This window comes from Notamacropus eugenii, chromosome 1, assembly GCF_028372415.1.
Source record: "Notamacropus eugenii isolate mMacEug1 chromosome 1, mMacEug1.pri_v2, whole genome shotgun sequence".
Classification (NCBI taxonomy): Eukaryota; Metazoa; Chordata; class Mammalia; order Diprotodontia; family Macropodidae; genus Notamacropus; species Notamacropus eugenii.
In genome coordinates this window covers 236,633,068-236,651,906 of record NC_092872.1, presented here as the reverse complement: position 1 = coordinate 236,651,906, position 18,839 = coordinate 236,633,068, and the positions used below count along the sequence as shown (strand labels likewise).

Below are 18,839 nucleotides of genomic sequence, written 5' to 3'. Positions count from 1 at the left end.
AACCCCAGCCTTTTCCAGGGCCCTGGGACCTTCTTTGTTTCATAGAGAAGAACCTAATCTGCCTTGGGAATGACCCAAGTTTGATCTCCTCAAGGTCATTGAAGGACACAGGATTCCCAAAGGTGGAAGGAATTTAGAGCTCTATCTAGTCTGGATGTTGATATTTGCTTTGGATGCCTCTTGCGGCTGGGGCGTTCAAGGCCACTTATACTTAAAGCCTTTTGTTTCCATGGTCATTGATTCATCATTGCTGTATGTCAAGGGTAGAGGATTTGGGGTTTTGTACTGGTTCGCTGAATATAACCATGATGACTCTCATTCTCTTGTTGTCTTTCAGATTCCTACAATGTGAGAGGCAGACAGTAGACTTACAATTTAGACCAGAGAGTTTCTTAGCCTGGAGTCTATGAACTTTTCTTAAAAAAATATTTTGATAACTGTATTTTAACATAATTTGTTTACTTTGTAATCCAATGTATTTAATTTTATGCATTTCAAAACATTCTGAGAATGGGGCCACAGGCTTCACTAGACAGCTATAAAAGGTGGAGAACCCCTGGTTTAAACAAACGTTAAGTAACCACTGTGCCCAAGGTACTGTACTAAGGCCTGGAAGGCAGTGAGCGTGGTGGATGAAGGAAGATAGACCGTGTCTTCAGTCTCTTTAATTTGAAGAATAATACACATACCTCAATATTTGAAATAATGCAGAATGTGATTAGTGCAAAAGAAGGGGCCTAGGTCCGAGTCAAAGTGTAGGAGGTGATCTGGTAAAGTTCCTGGGGGAAGATAGAGCTTGAGTTAGGCCTTGAGGGGAGGGAAAGAATCAGTATAGAAGGAAGGAGTCCTCTGCAGGCTTGGCTGTGCGGTAGGAGACGGCAGGAAGTATTCAAGCTTGGCTGTGTTGGCATGTTTTAAATATTTTTAGTAAACCTGCACATATTAAGAAATATTTGTCTGCTCTAAAAGCCCATTCTGTACTTTTCTCTTTAGGAAGTAAGTAGAACAAAAGTTAAGGCCATTCTTAGAGAAACTGATGATGATGAAAACTCAACTCTTATCTTTAGATAAGACTATGGCCCTTTTCCTTTTAAGTTGGCCCACCTAAAGGCTGTGACCTCTTTTGGATTTAAAGTGTTCAGATACCAATTACTGATTGAAACTCTTTTTCTACCCTTAAAGGAAATGGTCCAACAAGAGTGGTGACTTAACTGAATGTTAATTCAAGATTGTATTTTAACATATTATGATCTTTTTGTTGTTCAAGATTCCTGTAAATGTTACTCAAAATCTCTGTAAGGCAGAGTCCTATTGGTGGGCATAAGAGACAGTCAGTTTGGATATCTCCAAGCTAGAGATGCCTGCCTATAAATTAGTAATAAATTAAATTGTTTTCTGGCAAACAAACCTAATAACCTAGGGTACAGTTATTTTTTCTTTAAAAGGGTAAAGGAGTAACATTTATCATAGCATCTGCTAAATGCCAGTCACTGTGCTAAGAGCTTTTTACAGATACCTCATTTGACCCTTAGGACTGTCTTTGGAATGGGAAGGAATGAGCTATTACAATATCCATTTTATAGATGAGTAAATTGAAGCAAACAGAAGTTTAAGTAACTTGTCCAGAGTGTGTCTGAGGCAGGATTTGAACTCAGGAAAGGGGGGGCCTTGAAGATAACCAGAATAAGGACATCATCAGTAGGTGATGGGAGTGAACCACTGAGCTAGCTGAATAATCATTGGAAGGATCATTTAATCAGCACTCTGAAGGATGGGTGGAGGAGAAAAAGTGGAGGCAGGCAGCTTCGTTAAAGAGCTGGTGTAATCTAGGTAAGTAGAGGTTAGACACCAAGGTGGCCACAACGGCAAACAGTAGAGAGTGGCAAGGACAGATTATGGAAGTACAGCTGACCGAACTTGGCAGTTGTTGGAACCTGACAATGAAAACAGTTTAAAAAGTTTTTGAGCCTGGGGGACTAGGAGGATGCCAGTCCAAAGCAGAAACAACAATGGAAAGTACAGGGTTTTGAAAGACACGGTGAGTCTGTGGTGCTGAGGACCAGTGGGGGGCGCCGCGAAGAGGCTTGCTGCTGCCTTCCCCCCATTATCTCCACTTTACCCAGTATATAGCCTGTTTGTACAAAGTTTTCGAGCTGTTCCCCTACTTAACTAACCCTGAGAGCTGTGGGCGCTTAATGAATGTTTATTGACGCTGCCGGAGCTGCCTCCAGCTTGGGAGGGCTTGCTGACGGCAAGCAGATGACCTCTGCCTAATTCTAGTGGGGTCTGGTTTGTGAGAGCCGTGGGGCAGATGGGATGTTTCCCGATCGGAGTCCCGCCGTGTCAGATGGTTGGGGGCGGGGGTGGAGGAAGGAAGGAAGGAAGATCGCACGAAGTCTAACTTCTCTGCCAGCCCTGCTCCATCATTGTTTTCCAACTCCACGTCCTTGAACTACGACTCCCAGAAAGCCACGCGACGCAGGAGTCGGAGGAGCACAAAGATCCTAGGGATTCCTGAGCTGCCAGCCCGAAGCCTACGATTCCCGGCATGCGTAGCGCGACTCCACGCCCCGCCCCCTCCTCCGCCCCGTTCAGGAATGCAGGGTCCCTTGGCCAAGTTTTGGGGAGCCTGTTTGTAACGTGCCACGGGAAGGCAGCGAGGAGGAGAGAGAAGCTGGGAAAGTAGGACGCGAAACCTTTGTAGCCAGAACTAGTTCCTTCTCGGGCCCGCAGGGGAAGGGGCCACTCGACCGCCCGAAGGAGGCGGAAGTGGAAGTGGCCGGCGCGGCCGGAAGTGCGGATCAGCTGATGGGGGAGGCGGTGCCGCGGCTGCTGGGAGGCCCCGGTGGCGGCAGCAGCGGGTCCCAGTCCAGGTCTCCGAGTCCGCGAGCCCGGCCCCGTGCGTGCGCCCGGCGCTGAGGCGCGGCCCCTTCCCGAGCGCGGCCAGGGCCAAGGCCTGACCCTGGAGGCCATCCCGAGCGCCCGGACCTCCCCCCCGAGCCGGCCCGCCCCCGAGGCCCGCCCGGGCCTCTCCTCCTCCATCTTCAGCTTGGGCCCCATGGAGCTGATGTTCGCCGAGTGGGAGGACGGCGAGCGCTTCTCGTTCGAGGATTCGGACCGCTTCGAGGAGGACTCGCTCTGCTCGTTCATCTCGGAGGCCGAGAGCCTCTGTCAAAACTGGCGGGGATGGCGCAAGCAGTCGGCCGGGCCCAACTCGCCCACCGGCGGCGGCGGCGGCGGGGGCGGCGGGGGCCGCAGCCGAGGTGAGCCGGGGACGCCGCCGGCGCGCAGACGCGCACGCACGGGCGGGGGGCGGACGGGCCGGGCCGAGCCCAGCCCGGGACACTTTGTCCGCACGCACGCTCGCTCGCTCCCGGAGCGGCGCCTGAACGCAGCCGGGGGGTCGTGCGGCTTTTGTCCTGGGGCTCGGGGGGACCCTCCGACGCGCGCCAAGCCCAGCGAGGGGGAAGGGCGCTACCAAACGAGGGGAGTGACCCCCAGGAAGGCAACTTCGTTAGGGGTGGGGGAGCGCAGGTAACCGCCCCAGGGGTGACAGCTCGCCCGGGATTGACCTGTCACGGTCTCGGTCGTTGGGCTGGGAGGGACCTAGTGAGGTTGTCCTACGGGCTAGACGGCAGGTCCCGAGGAGGAGCCAGTCAGGGGACTCGCCTCGGGGGACCCCGTGGCGGAGGCCCCCAGCCCCGGTAGACGCAGGGGTTCTGGTCCGGGACGCTGAGGGCTGCAGCAGGGAAGTGGGGAGGACGACCCTGAAGACCCCAGCCTTGTTCTGGGACCTCTCGAGAGGAAAGGTGTCAGCCCCCATGGGATACTCATGGGGAGTCAGGCTTGAGGCCAGGGAGTTCTGGTTTGGGGTCTGGAGAGGACGAGTCGGGACAGTTGTCTAAGCCCATGGGGGTGGGTTCCGCCTAGTGGAAACCAGTTAAGGAGGCTGGAACTGAAGTCTCTGCCCGGAGAAGCCCTTCCCAGTGTTTTCTTCCTCCTCAGTGAGTTTTTTTGGAACTTTCAGAAAAATCCAGCAATACTTTAACGGATTTGGGTGTGGTTGGGTGGAAGGGCTCCTTTTCCACGTTGTGGGTTTGACCAGATTCTCCACAGATCTCAGATCTCCCCCCCCCCCCCCCCCCCCCCCCCGCCTCCCAAAAATAATGGATTTTCTGATCCAGGGACCCCTCTTCTGGGCAATTGAGAAGTAGGATCAGACTAGGATTGTTTTCTGCTTGTTCCCAGAGAGCCATGTTTTACAACTACCTATCAGATTTGTTTTCTTTATTTTAGCATTCCAATACATGAAGGATAAGAAAAGAAAGTTGGAATAGACCAATATAATTCCATATGCAACCTATGTTGCTTTCTGGTTGTTGAAAGAAAGAAAAACATTTTATATTAACTTTCAGGAGGTTTTTCTAATGTATTCTGGATTTTGTTTCTGTTTATTTTAATGTTAACATAGTTGTATATATTTAGGGTTTACTTTATTCACAGTTTCCATATGTCTTCCTATTTTTGTTTCAATTATGTTTTTATTTCTTAATGGTGCAATAATACTCCATTACTTTCGTATACTCTTATATAGTCATCGGTTTCTCCCTCGGAAAAAAATGTCAGACACGTAACTTATTTCTTAATTTTTTTCTATTTTTGAATAGGTAGGCCTTCCCTTCCCACATCCCTTGAAGCACCAATGCTTTTAGGATGTAAACCTAATATTGTTAAAGTGGAATATAAACTTTTCTGTAACTTACAGAATTCCATATTGCATTCCAAAAAATTAAAATAATTCACAGCATTGTGTTCATTTTTGTGTAGAAGTTCAATCTGTTTACATTCAAGTGTATAATCGTTTAGTTTTTTCCTGTTATATTGCTTTATTAACATAGAATACAACCCACTGCTTTACTACTATCAGTCTAATCCTACTTGGATTGGTACACCCTCACCCTAAAAATCCACTCCCAAATTCATACTTTCATTGATAGGAAAATGTAAAATCCCTTCCCTGGGTTCCAGATTGGAGTTTTGAGATTGCTGCCCCTGTTGTGCCAAGGGACAAGTCCTGGAAGGAGTCAGAGAATCTGGCTTCAGGTCTTGGCTCTGACCCTATAGTCACTCTGTGACTTCAGGCAAATCCCTTATTGGCACTGGACCTGATTTCCTCATTTGTAAAATGAGGAGATTGGACCTGAAGACACTTGTAAGGTTCTTTTCAGTTCTAAGTCTGTGATTCAGTCACCTCTTTATCTGCCCCCTTCTCAGTCCATATTTTAAAAATATGTGGGTACCTACCCAAACTGGATTATTTCTTTCTTTGTAATCAATTCGTAGCTATTATTTCCTTGATAACCCTCTTGAAAAATGGGCCATCAACCAAACAGTCTCACAGTAGAGCTTTCTGGCATGCTTCTCTGGAACAGAAAATAATCTACTCATGTCATCTCTAGGCACAGTAATGATCCAACTTTAGCTTAGGAGAGACAGCACATGGCTGTGTTCACACATGTGGACTTTTGAAAACCCTTTTGGGGCCCCTTGTGTGGCCAAGCATTTCTCCCTCTTGTCACCCCTCCTTCCCTTCCATGTCTTTTGTAATGAAGTCTTGCCACCCCCTCCCCACCAGGGAGCAAAGTCCAAGCCATGGGGCCCTCTATGGCAGGGGCCTGGGTGTGGACAGAAAGGTTAATGTTGCAGTCCTGGGGCTGAGGGAGAGGACTGCAGCTGTAGTGGAAATTTGGCCAGAAATAGAGTCAGCATTGACTGTCTTTTGCCTTTGCTTTAGTTAGAGTAGAATGGGGACCCATCTGGACTGGGCGACCCTAGGACTTTTCCCTTCCCCCACTCCAGGAACTGAGGCTGGGGCAGCAGAAGCTGTTCTTCCTTGGCTTCGCCTAGGGTGACCTGCTGTTCTCTCTGAGCTCTGATGTGTTAGGAGACCACTCCCTCCGTCCCTACCACATCATTCCTCCCAGAGCCTTCCCTTTGGGCTGTTCTGTTGGAGGGCTTGGACCCTGGAAGAGGGGCCAGAAAACAAGCACTAGGAAATGGGAAGACCATACTGATGGTGATAGCATTGGAATGTGATCAGGCACAAGCCTGTTTTTGCAGTTCTATGTGAGGGGGATCACTGGAATAAGACTGTCCTGGGCTAGGGAATTCTAGGGAAAACCTCTGGCATCCCCCATTGCAAAAGGGGTGAAGAAGTGGGGAGGTGGGCATTTCCTTTCTTTTCTCCCTTGGGTGAACAACACAGCTTGTGAGACTTCCTCTGCCCCTTTATATCACAACACCAAATCGTTCCTGTGGGTAGAGGTAGGAGAAGGGTTAGTGCCCTGCTCCAGAGTGGGATGAGAATGTTGGTGGCCCTCCCCTCCTCCCTCTTGGCAGACGGCCTGGTGATCCCCTTGGTGGAGCTGTCAGCAAAGCAGGTGGCATTCCACATCCCCTTTGAGGTGGTGGAGAAGGTTTACCCCCCAGTGCCTGAGCAGCTACAGCTGCGGATTGCTTTCTGGAGTTTCCCGGAGAATGAAGAGGACATACGGTACTGCTGGGAGCCTGGGGTGGTGGGGTTGCATGGGGGCCAAGGGCTGTGTTGCGACAGGGAGCACCGGGTCATTGTGGGGGAACCTGTTGAGTTTTGTGTGTGTGTGTGTATATGTGTGTGTGTGTATGTGTATGTGTATGTATGTCCTCTCTCTCTCCTAGGCTCTATTCTTGCCTGGCTAATGGTAGTGCAGATGAATTCCAGCGTGGGGAGCAGCTGTTCCGAATGAGAGCTGTGAAGGATCCACTACAAATAGGTATGGACAGGTGGTGGGGGGCTTTGGGGGGTGGGACTGGGAAGCCACTGCCTGACCCCCCCCTTTCCTATAACTTGTGCTCCTCTCCCTCTTTGTCCTGACAGGGTTCCACCTGAGTGCCACAGTGGTGCCCCCTCAGATGGTTCCCCCTAAGGGTGCGTACAACGTGGCTGTGATGTTTGACCGATGCCGGGTCACCTCCTGCAGCTGTACCTGTGGGGCTGGTGCCAAGTGGTGTACCCATGTGGTGGCCCTTTGCCTCTTCCGGATTCACAATGTGAGAACCCTTTCCAACTCCCCACCTCCCTGCCATTCCCTCTTAGGGCCTTCTCTTCCCCATCCCAGCTTACTCATTTTACTTTTGCTGGCACCCTCAAGAAGTACATAACACTCTGTCTCTTTCCAAGCCCCTTATGCCTATCCCATTTTTCTTTTGGTCTTACGTAGTAGCTCTTACTGCTCCCCACAGTGTCTCATGTCTTCCACACAGGCTTCTGCAGTCTGCCTTCGGGCTCCTGTCTCAGAATCCCTGTCTCGGCTCCAGAGGGATCAACTGCAGAAGTTTGCTCAGTACCTTATCAGTGAGCTCCCTCAACAGGTCCGTGACTCTGACCCTCTTCCCTAGCCTTGAGATCCCTCACTCCCTTGGATCTTTCTCTCCTTCTGGTCTATGCTTCTGTAGGTTCACCAGCACTTTTCTCTCTGCCCCTGCCCCTTCCACCTCAAGATCCTTCCCACAGCTCAGCGCCTCCTAGATGAGCTCCTGTCCTCCCAGTCTACTGCCATCAATACTGTGTGCGGGGCCCCAGGTGAGTGAAGTCATGTAAGAGCAGAATGGAGGTGAGGTGGTGGTGGAGCTAAAGTAGGGAGATCTCTCCCATGGGGTCTGACCAGTTCCCACATTGGTGGATTGAGGGGAATGGGAACCAAAGGGAACCTTCTTGCAGTTTTCAAGAGGTGAGGTAGCTGTGCACCACCACAGCTGGAGATCTTTGGGGGCCAGTGTCTTACCTGTGACCATGTTGTCCCCAGACCCCACTGCAGGTCCTTCAGCTTCTGACCAGAGTACTTGGTATCTGGATGAGTCTACACTCAGTGAAAACATCAAGAAGACACTGCACAAATTCTGTGGTCCCTCCCCAGTTGTCTTCAGGTGACCTATGCCTTCTGACTAAGAAGCACAAGTGGACTGGTGGACTGGTGGGCTGGGGGGCTGGGGGTAAGATGGGAGGAGGGGAGCTTCTGGGAGTCCCATGTTAAGACCGTTGACCAGACTTGTGCCCTCCTGATGCCTCCTCCTACCTTTTGTTAGTGAAGTGGTACGTGTGAGGATGGTGCTGATCCTTACATTTGCAGAGTCCCTCCACATAACTCCATGTATGGTGGATAGAGCGCTGGGCCTGGAGTCTGGAGGATCCAAGTTAAAATCTCGCCTCAGATACTTTCTAGGACTGTGGGCGAGTCTCAGTTTCCTGTAAAATGGAGATAGTAACAATAGCACCTACCTTGCACTGTTGTAAGAGTCAGATGAGGTCATATGTGCCAGGGGGCTTGGCACGGTGCCTGGCACTTAGGCACAACTTCATTATAAAACATGTAGAATGGGGGTTATCATCACTGAGGAGTTTTGTCCAAGTTTGTTCCCCCCGACCACCACTTTCCTGTGTCCTAGCCCCTTGGAATCATCAGCCTTTGACCTTGTTCTTTCTTTGATCTGCAACTCATCCTCTTCTGCTTTACTTCTGCCCCCTTTCTCCTTCCACAGCGACGTCAACTCAATGTATTTGTCATCCACGGAGCCCCCAGCAGCAGCTGAATGGGCATGTCTCCTGCGTCCTCTGAGAGGCCGAGAACCAGAGGGTGTGTGGAACTTGCTGAGTATTGTTCGGGAGATGTTCAAAAGGAGAGACAGCAATGCTGCTCCACTGTTGGAGATCCTTACGGACCAGTGTCTCACCTATGAGCAGGTAACCCTTGCCCTCTCCTCCCCCCAATCCTGGTATCTGCCAGGCTCAGGTGGGTGATGGAGAGAAAGCAGATCTATGGCTCCCTGTGGGGGTTCTGAGATTGGGACCCTGACATTTTCCATTTTTTTCTAACACCACTGTTCATGGTTTTTCCAATGTGATTTCATTTTCAATTCCAAATTCTCTCCTTCTCCCACCCATTGAGAAGGCAAGAAAGACAAAGCTCATTACACATCTGTATAGGCATCCAAAACAAATTCCTGCATTAGTCATGTTCAAAAAGAAAGACAGAAGGGAAAGAACGTATGCTTCAGTGTGCGCTCTGAGTCCCTCACTCCCCCATCTGGAGGTGGTTACCATGTTTCAGCACAAGTCCTTTGGAACTGGGGTTGGTCATTGTGTTGATCAGAGTTCCTAAGTCTTTCACAGTTGATTACTGTTGCAATATGGTGTAACTGTGTATGTTGTTCTCAGATTCTGCTCATGTCACCCTGCATCAGATCCTACCAGTCTCCCAGGTTTCTCTGAAGCCATCGCCTTGATCATTTCTTAGGGCCCAGTAACCTCCTACCCTTCATTTGGAGGTGGAGCATCCTCCCTAGGGTGGGAATCAGGGTTTTGTTCACACTCTTGGGGCCTTCATCGCAAACCAACACTCCCTGCCCTTCCCTCCCCAGATCACGGGCTGGTGGTACAGCGTGCGAACCTCAGCCTCCCATAGCAGTGCCAGTGGGCACACAGGCCGCAGCAATGGGCAGTCAGAGGTGGCTGCCCATGCATGTGCAAGTATGTGTGATGAGATGGTCACGCTGTGGAGGCTGGCTGTGCTGGACCCCTCAATTAGCCCACAGCGGTGAGTCATTGGCATGCCTCTTACTGGTATCCCTACAGAAGATCCCACCACAGAATTCCTCATGTAACTTAACACATAAACTGTTTGCAAGAGATCACACCCTGGGATTTCTTATGGGCACCTGGAATCTAGATCCAGGAGAAGTAGGAATCCTGGGGTGTAGGGAATATGCACTTTGTACTTAAGAATATAGAAGTCACCCTGTCTGACCTTGGTTGCCTTCTTCATCCCCAGGAGATTTTCCTTTCACTCTAGAACCTATTCTCTCCACTGCTCATGGAAATACTGTTGTGACTTTGGGAACCATAGGGTGTTTGCCCCTCAGAAGCTTTTCCCTGTATCTTTTGCCCTTTCTTCCCCTCACTTGTTGGCTAGGGCGTAGCTGCCCCCCATATCCTATTGCCTTTGTCTCACAGTCGCCGGGACCTGTGTGCCCAGCTGCGCCAGTGGCACCTGAAGGTGATTGAGAATGTGAAGCGTGGTCAGCACAAGAAAGCCCTGGAGCGGCTTTTCCCAGGTTTCCGGCCTGCGGTGGAGGCCTGTGACTTCAGCTGGGAGGAGGCCTACCCACTCCCTGGCGTTACCTACAGTGGTTCTGACAGAAAACTGGCTCTTTGCTGGGCACGAAGCCTTCCCTCTCGGGCCGGCCCTCCCCGCTCTGGGGGCCATGATGAGGCTGGGGATCGGCCCCGGCCACTCCCACCAGAGCCTTCAGTTCGACCTAAAGAGCCTGGGGCCAAGCGCAAGGGGTCGGGTGAGGGGGTTCCCCAGTCCCAGCGTGGCCCCCGCCGCCCCTCAGCTGAGGGAGGAGATAAATCTACACATAAACAGGGGCTAGGTGGAGGCAAGGCAAAACTCCCAGGTGGAGGATGTGGTGGTAAAGGCCCAGTGAGTGGTGGGGGCAAACGTCGGCTGAGCAGCGAAGACAGCTCCCTGGAGCCAGACCTAGCTGAGATGAGCTTGGATGATGGGAGCAGCCTGGCTCTGGGGGCAGAGGCCAGCACCTTTGGGGGCTTTCCTGAGAGCCCACCCCATGGACTTCCCCCCAGTACTACCCTTAGTCCCCCCACCTTTCACTCTGAACCCCCTGATGCCTATGAAGAAGATGGTGGTGTTTACTTCTTAGAGGGGCCTGAGCCCCCAGTTGCCCCCTCCAGCCTACCAGGACTGCTTCCTGGGGAAGGAACTCTCCAGGATGACCTCCCCTCCACAGATGAGAGTGGTGGATGCCCTGTTAAACCCAAAGATATGGCCCCTGGAACTGGGGAAGAAGATGATGATTACCAGGTCTATTACCTGAATGCCCAGGATGGGACTGGGGGTGAGGAAGAAAAGCCCGAGGTGGGTGCTGGTGAGGAGCAGGACCTTTTTGCTGGGCTCAAGCCACTGAAACAGGAGAGCCGAATGGAGGTAAGAGTAGGAAGGGGGATTATTTGTGTATGGTGCTCAGAATTATCAGCCTGGAATTTATATGGTACCTTCCAGAGGTCTGTGGAGTGACTTTTTTTCCCCCACAATAGCATCGAAAAAGGGGAGTGAAAATTTTATATCTACTTTGTAGATCACTGGATTATAGATTTAGGGCCGAAAGGAACCTTAGAGGTCCTCAGTCTAGCCCCATCATTTTACAGATGAGGAAACCGAGGCACAGAGAGGTTAAGAGATGTGCCCAAGGACAAGAAGTAGTAATTGGTGGTCAGAATTTGAACCTTAGGTCCTCTGATGTTCTGCACCCCAGCCTTCTGACCCTTGGGTAGCTGATGAACTTTCTCTCCCTTCTTGCCTCCCATGTCCTTTCCTGTTCAGGTACTTTTTGCTTGTGCTGAGGCATTGCATGCCCATGGCTATAGTAATGAGGCTTCTCGACTCACTGTGGAGCTTGCTCAGGACTTGTTGGCCAACCCTCCTGACCTCAAGGTAGAGCCACCCCCTGCCAAGGTGAGGCGCCCTTCCTTCGGACCCTCCTGTTCCTCTGAATGAAGGGAGCCCAACATAATCATCTCCTCTTGATTTCACCTTAGGGGAAGAAGAACAAGGTATCCACCAGTCGCCAAACCTGGGTGGCCACCAACACTCTGACTAAAGCCGCCTTCCTCCTCACTGTGTTGGGGGAGCGACCTGAGCATCACAACCTGGCTTTCCGCATTGGCATGTTTGCCTTGGAGCTGCAACGGCCTCCAGCTTCCACCAAGGCCTTAGAGGTCAGGCCCTTTTCCTCCCCTTTATAACTTGTCAGCTGGGGCCCTACTGCAGCTCTGGCCATGGCGAAATCGAGGCTCTGTCTGATCTGCTGTCTTGTGCTCCAGGTGAAGCTGGCGTACCAGGAATCAGAGGTGGCTGCTCTGCTGAAAAAGATCCCTCTGGGAGTAAGTGAAATGAGTACTATGCGGTGCCGGGCAGAGGAGCTTCGAGAGGGGACCCTGTGTGACTACCGGCCCGTGCTGCCCCTCATTTTGGCCAGCTTCATCTTCGATGTGCTCTGTACCCCAGGTGCGTAAGGCTGCATAGGCCCCCTGCTGGCAGAGATCTGACTGACTTTTCTCCTTGAGGCTCTTGTGTCTTCCTGACTTGTGTTTTCTCTGCTCTTTCTCCCCTGACCCCCCACAGTGGTCTCCCCCACAGGTTCCCGACCCCCAAGCCGAAACTGGAACAATGAAATGCCTGGAGATGAAGAGCTGGGATTTGAAGCAGCTGTTGCTGCCCTGGGTAAGTCTCGCTCAGCAAAGAACAGATAAACTCCTGAGTGTCCAGTCCTGTTCCAGGTGCCGTGGCAGGACCTCTTTACCTTTTTGTGAAATAGCAGGTCTAGAGCAGTTTAGGGACCCCTTCTCAAACTCATGATTTTTGAATGCATCAGATACACGGGAAACCAATGATACAGAGATGTAGTCATCCATTTCTTTCAAATTCATAGACCTCTGTGTGATGGCAAATACAAAAGTATAGAAGGCTTCCTGTATTCCCTCAACTAGTTTACACTACACGCCCACATGAAACAAGCAGAGAATGTGAATTAGTATATAATTTAAGCTTAGATTATGGTAAATGCCTTCAAAGATCAGAGAAGGAAAAGACCCATGGCAGGAGTATTGAGCAAGAGTAGTTCCTATTTACAAATCTCTGTGAAGTAGGTAGTATAAATGTTGTTAGCCCCACTTTAGAGAGGAGAAGACCAAGGCTTAGAGCTAGCCAAGTGCAAAGGGCAGGCTGTGGCTTCCAGGAAGAGGTGGTTTATGAGCCAGCCCTTGAAGGGGAGCCAGGGCCCAAAGGGTCTGAGAAGCATGAAGCCTGTTCCTGAGAGAGGGTGGCGGGATACACTGGGCCTGAGGACAGAGGGCCTTGAAAACAAGGCAGAGTGAAGACAGCAGTGGGAGTCCATGGCCACCTCTTATCCTTGCAAAGGACTTAAGGGAAAGCAGCCTTGAGTTGCTCACACTGCCCTTGGGAACTGCATGGTCCTGCCTGGTCTCTTCCCTTGAGCCTTGGGGAGTGCTGGGCGGGTGCTGGTGGGCCTGTTGCTACCACCCCATCACTGGTACTGCCTGACCCCAGGCATGAAGACAACTGTGAGTGAAGCTGAACACCCACTCCTGTGTGAGGGCACGCGCCGAGAGAAGGGGGACCTGGCTCTAGCGCTGATGATCACCTACAAGGATGACCAGGCCAAGCTCAAGAAGGTGAGAGCCAGGCACGGGGACACTGGGCCCCAAAGGCACAGAGTGAGGAGCAGACTTTCTGCCCCCTCCTCCCCAGGCGTTACAGGGGACAGTGCGTGTGCCTCCGGGAAGGCTAGATTGGCAGATGGGTGTTGGTAAAGGAGGGGTGAGGGGATGATTGAGTCATTCACCACCTCTAGTGAGGCGTGTTTTGTGCTCAGCCCCTAGCTAGCCAGGTTTTGTGGAGGGGTACAATAGGATTTGAGCCTGACCTTGACCCCTTCCTCTCCAGACTCCTTCCCTTTCACTAATGTTCAGCCCAGCTACTGCTTGCGGGAGGTTTTTCCTGATTTCCTCAGTTGTCACTTCGGTTCTCTCTGCCCCGCTCCCGTCCCCTCCAATTTTCCCAAGAGAACTGGCCTGTAGCTGGGAACTGGGTTCCTGTCTTGCCTCTTGCCATAGACTGGCTCTGTGACTGTGCCTCTCAGGGCTCCATGCCCTTAGTACCAAGCGTGGTGAATTCCTGGAGGCAGTTGCCTTGAGTTCATTCGAGCAGGGAGGAGAACGTGGCATAGCGAGCAGGTTTTGAGAAGACCATTTCATTGCCTTTCTCTCCTAGATCCTGGACAAACTCCTGGACCGGGAGAGTCAGACACACAAGCCGCAGACCCTGAGTTCTTTCTACTCGTCCAGCCGCCCGGCTCCATCAAGCCAGAGGTCCCCATCTAAGCACGGGGCCCCCGCTGCAGGGGGAGGCCTCCAGCCGCTGCCTTCAGGCTCAGCAGGGGGTGCCCAGCCAGCGGCTGTGGCTGGGGTCAACCCAGAACCAGCCGAGGGCTTCACAGAAAAGACTGTGCCTGGTGAGAGGTGGGGGACCTGGGCAGGGGTGGCACAGTGGGATAAACCCCAGCTCAGGCTCTCTGCCCCTTGGCACTGTCTGATGACTTATTGCTCCCTTGCCTAGAGAGCTCCCCGCGTTCCCCTTGTGAGGGCCCCCCACCTGAGGCTGCTGTGGCCCCCAAACCAGAGGGGAAAGTTCCAAGCCGCTTGGCACTTGGCAGCCGAGGAGGCTACAATGGGCGGGGCTGGGGATCCCCAGGACGGCCCAAGAAAAAGCACACAGGTATGAGGGGCCCTGGGTTGGGCATGACTGGGAGAAGGGTCTTTGCCTGAACTGAGGGCTCTTCTTGGGGTGGGATACTGGGAGGGTGTTGACCACTCGCTGAAGCAATTCCCTAGATTGAGATGGGTCCCAGATATGTTCTAGGCTTTAAGCCCCCACCCAGGGGTCAGATCTGGGAGTTCCCGTCTACTGGGTTCTCCCTTCTTTCCCCCGGCTGGGGACTGACTGCTGTCTGGGGGATTAGGCATGGCCAGCATTGACAGCAGTGCCCCTGAGACGACATCGGACAGCTCCCCAACCCTGAGCCGAAGGCCACTGCGGGGGGGCTGGGCCCCCACCTCCTGGGGCCGGGGTCAGGACAGCGACAGCATCAGCAGCTCATCCTCCGACTCTCTGGGCTCCTCCTCCTCCAGTGGCAGCCGCCGTGCCAGTGCAAGTGGGGGTGCCCGAGCCAAGACAGCCGAGGTTGGCAGGTGAGTGGAAGAGGCCAGTCTAGTTCACTTGTTGGTTCTCTTGTACCCCGGGGCTGGTACTTTCAATGAGCCTTCTCCATCCAAGGCCTGGATCTTCATCAGAAACACCTTTCATCGTCTGGCCCATTGCTCTCCAGCCTCAGCTTGTCCTTCCTGTTTGCACTGCCCCTCAGGTACAAGGGCCGTCGCCCAGAGAGCCATGCCCCCCATGTACCCAACCAGCCGTCAGAGGCCGCTGCGCATTTCTACTTCGAGCTGGCAAAGACAGTGCTGATCAAAGCTGGGGGAAACAGCAGCACCTCCATCTTTACCCATCCATCATCATCAGGGGGCCACCAGGGCCCCCATCGAAATCTGCATCTTTGCGCCTTTGAGATTGGACTCTATGCTCTGGGTCTGCACAATTTTGTTTCACCCAACTGGCTTTCTCGAACCTACTCCTCCCATGTGTCCTGGATCACAGGTAAATCTAACACTAGGGCGGAGCCCTGGGGCAGGCAGGGCTGGGGGTGGGGTTGGGGAAAGGAAGGAGCTTGCCTTCTTTGGCTGAGTAACCTCTCTTCCTGCATTATGGGATCTGCTTCGTCCCGATCTCCCCCCTGTAGGCCAAGCAATGGAGATTGGGAGTGCAGCCCTGACCATCCTGGTGGAGTGCTGGGATGGGCATCTCACACCCCCTGAAGTTGCTTCCCTGGCTGACCGGGCATCACGGGCACGGGACTCCAACATGGTGAGGGCGGCAGCTGAGTTGGCCCTGAGTTGCCTACCCCATGCCCACGCCTTGAACCCCAATGAGATCCAGAGAGCGTTAGTGCAGTGTAAGGAGCAGGTATGTATGCTCAACTGCAGTGGGAGGGGAAATGGGGTCCAGCTCTTGACCCCTGGGCCCTGGGTGATCTTTTGGGGGCCATGGACAACCTCCTGTCTTTCATGCTTTGATGGTGTCTTATGTGTCTGTATGTAGTGCTTTTAAGATTCTGTCCATTATTTCAGCTGATCCTTACAACAGCTCTGTGAAAGAAGCAGGCTGGGGTGGGGGTGGGGGAGCAATTCCCCTTTCAGATGAGGAAAATTACATATCTAAAGGTTGCATGATTGGTCCCCTTATTTAGGTAGCAAGTGGCCAAGCCAAGGCTCAGAAGCCAAACCTTGGGCCTCCTGCCAGCTAGAAAGCACTTCTCTGAGTACCTGCTCCTCGCTTGAGCTGTGTCAGAGCTGGCTTCTCCCCCTACCCTTTCCAGGTCATTTAGCTAGGGTCTCTGCCCTGGCAGGACAGTAGAGAGAAGTTTCTAGCTAAGGCTCTCCCCTTTTGATTCTCTGTGCCCTTTCCAGGATAACCTGATGCTTGAGAAGGCGTGCATGGCAGTGGAGGAGGCAGCCAAGGGTGGGGGTGTGTACCCTGAAGTGTTGTTCGAAGTCGCCCACCAGTGGTTCTGGCTTTATGAGCAGACGGTGGGGGGCTCAGCCACACCACGTGAGGGTGCCACAGGCTGCAGTGCCAGTGGGGCCCGGGCATCGGGGGAGTCTGGGCGGGCACTGCCCGAGGGCCGTGGTGGACCAGGGACCGAGGCAGTCACTGTGTCAGCAGCAGCAGTGACGGCAGCAGCTACAGTGGTACCAGTCATTTCAGTGGGGTCCAGTTTGTACCCAGGGCCTGGCCTGGGACATGGCCACTCCACTGGCTTGCACCCCTATACCACTCTGCAGCCCCACCTGCCCTGCAACCCCCAGTACCTTACCCACCCTGGTCACCCCTTGCCCCATATGCCTCGGCCTGCTGTTTTTCCTGTGCCCAGCTCTGCATACCCACAGGTGAGACAAGAACCAAGGGGAGGGAAGGGAAGGGAAAGAGGAGAGGTGGAGTGGGGCCCTTTGGGAGGCTGTGATGAGGGGCCTGGATCAAAGGTCAGAGTGTGTTCAGGGCTGTCTTGGGGGAAGAAGGCCCTGGTTGGGCTTGGAATCAGGGGGAGGACTACCAGCTGTGAAGGGGGCTTTGGTGTCTGGGTAAATAAAACCAGAGCGGCAAGAGTACTAGGCCAGCATGACCTGGTTTATCCCATCTTTTGTCTCCAGGGTGTGCACCATGCATTCCTGGGTCCTCAATATCCCTACTCAGTGACACCGTCCTCACTTGCTGCCACAGCTGTATCCTTCCCTGTTCCCTCCATGGCACCCATAACGGTGCATCCTTACCACACTGAATCAGGGCTCCCACTTTCCACCAGTGAGTTTGGGGACCAGGGGCATGGGGAAGGGTGGAAGGAGGGGGGTGCAGGTGGGGTCTCCTTGGCTCTAAACGCTCTGCTCCCCCCTGCAGTGAATAATGTCCATACATCTAGCAGCATCCATCAAAGTTCCACATATCCTGCTATCCAGGGCAACTCAATGTCCACCATAAGTAGCCAGCCGAGCTCCCTGGTAAGTGGGAGCTTTCCCCCGCCAGAGGAAGAGACACACAGCCAGCCTGTTGGCACCCAGAGTCTGCATCACTTGCACGCTGCCTACAGAGTTGGTGAGATGGATCCCCAGAGATTCTTGCCCTACCCAGTTGCCTGCTATGGGCCCCATTCCTCCATGTGGACCACTGCATGCCATCCAGTGCATTTTGAACAGGGCCTCCATCTGCCTTAGAATGCAGGGCCCTTTGGCCTCCCACACTCCTGCCCTTTTTCCTTCCTCGTAGCTGATGTGGTCTGTGCTCAGGAGGTGGGGTGTCTTTAGGACTTAGGTCTTCTCTCATGCTTCTGCCCCACATCCGTTCTCCTCCAGGAATGTTGGCACTGGAGATGTTAGGCCGACGGGCGCACAACGATCACCCCAACAACTTCTCTCGCAGCCCACCCTATACTGAGGATGTCAAATGGTTGCTGGGGCTAGCGGCTAAGCTGGGTAACACCTCCTCCTAAATTTCTTCTTGCCCCTTCCCCCTGTCTTGCTCCAAACCATCTTCACAGCCATAGGCCAGAATTGAATCCTGGGCTTATTGGGGTGGGCAAAGAGAGAGGGGCTGTTGGACCTGGAGCTAAGAAGGGCAGCTAGGCCCCTAGGGCAGGGGTGTCTGCCTTGGTCTCATGCCCCCTCCCCCCTGCCCCCCAGGAGTGAACTACGTGCACCAGTTCTGTATGGGGGCAGCCAAGGGGGTGCTGAGCCCATTTGTGCTACAGGAGATCGTCATGGAGACGCTGCAGCGGTTGAACCCTGCTCATGCGCACACCCACCTGCGCACCCCAGCCTTTCATCAGCTGGTCCAACGATGCCAGCAGGCATACATGCAGGTGAAATTCCAGATTATGGTCCCAGGGGAGGTGGAGGAGGAATTTAAGGGTCAATGCAAATGATCAGGGGGAGAGCCATGGAAGCCCCCAGAACTCTCCATGGAGAAGGCCCTCTGTCCCCTGAGTCTCAATGTCTGCACTCTCCCTTCTAGTACATCCACCACCGCCTGATCCACCTGACTCCTGCCGACTACGACGACTTTGTGAACGCAATCCGAGGCGCTCGCAGCGCCTTCTGCCTGACCCCTATGGGCATGATGCAGTTCAACGACATCCTGCAGAACCTCAAACGCAGCAAGCAGACCAAGGAGCTGTGGCAGCGTGTATCGCTTGACATGACCACCTTCTCTCCTTGAGCCTGGCCCCCCCTCACCCTCCCAGAGCCCATCTGGAAACAGACATGGGGACCTCTAACCAGCTGGATAGATTTGCTCTGCTCAGGGGGTGAGGGGAGGTCCCTTGTAGCCCAGACCAGCAGTTGTTCCTAGGACGTTGTTTGTGACTAGGCCCATGGCGGGGTGGGGGCAAGCTGGGGACATGCTGCCTCTGAGCCCAAGAGCCAACAGCTAGTTGGGGGTGGGGGGTGCCGGGCAGCCTCTGATATTTATTTGGCATTTATAAATATATAAACTCCTTTTTTACTCATCTGTTTGGGCCTCTCTGTTCCTTAAGTATGAAGG

The 18,839-nt window shown here is 53.1% G+C and overlaps 1 protein-coding gene across 2 annotated transcripts; it reads left to right on the top strand.

Moving 5' to 3' along the window:
• The first annotated feature begins 196 nt into the window (after positions 1–196).
• ZSWIM8 (zinc finger SWIM-type containing 8) lies at positions 197–18,804 on the top strand. 2 transcript variants are annotated; one of them, XM_072628121.1, is made up of 26 exons: positions 197–3,263; positions 6,400–6,553; positions 6,718–6,812; positions 6,917–7,089; positions 7,303–7,410; positions 7,540–7,621; positions 7,845–7,965; positions 8,578–8,779; positions 9,457–9,632; positions 10,049–11,042; positions 11,439–11,570; positions 11,654–11,833; positions 11,939–12,122; positions 12,240–12,338; positions 13,185–13,309; positions 13,908–14,148; positions 14,253–14,411; positions 14,656–14,884; positions 15,058–15,347; positions 15,490–15,713; positions 16,217–16,696; positions 16,958–17,108; positions 17,202–17,396; positions 17,654–17,773; positions 18,049–18,159; positions 18,312–18,804. In XM_072628121.1, exons 1-26 carry the CDS (start codon positions 3,059–3,061, stop codon positions 18,491–18,493), a joined length of 5,412 nt encoding a protein of 1,803 aa, XP_072484222.1. In that variant the 5' UTR covers positions 197–3,058; the 3' UTR covers positions 18,494–18,804. The 2 variants fall into 2 exon arrangements, with proteins under 2 accessions (XP_072484222.1, XP_072484221.1); XM_072628120.1 differs by having other exon boundaries at positions 17,981–18,159.
• The last annotated feature ends 35 nt before the right edge of the window (positions 18,805–18,839 follow it).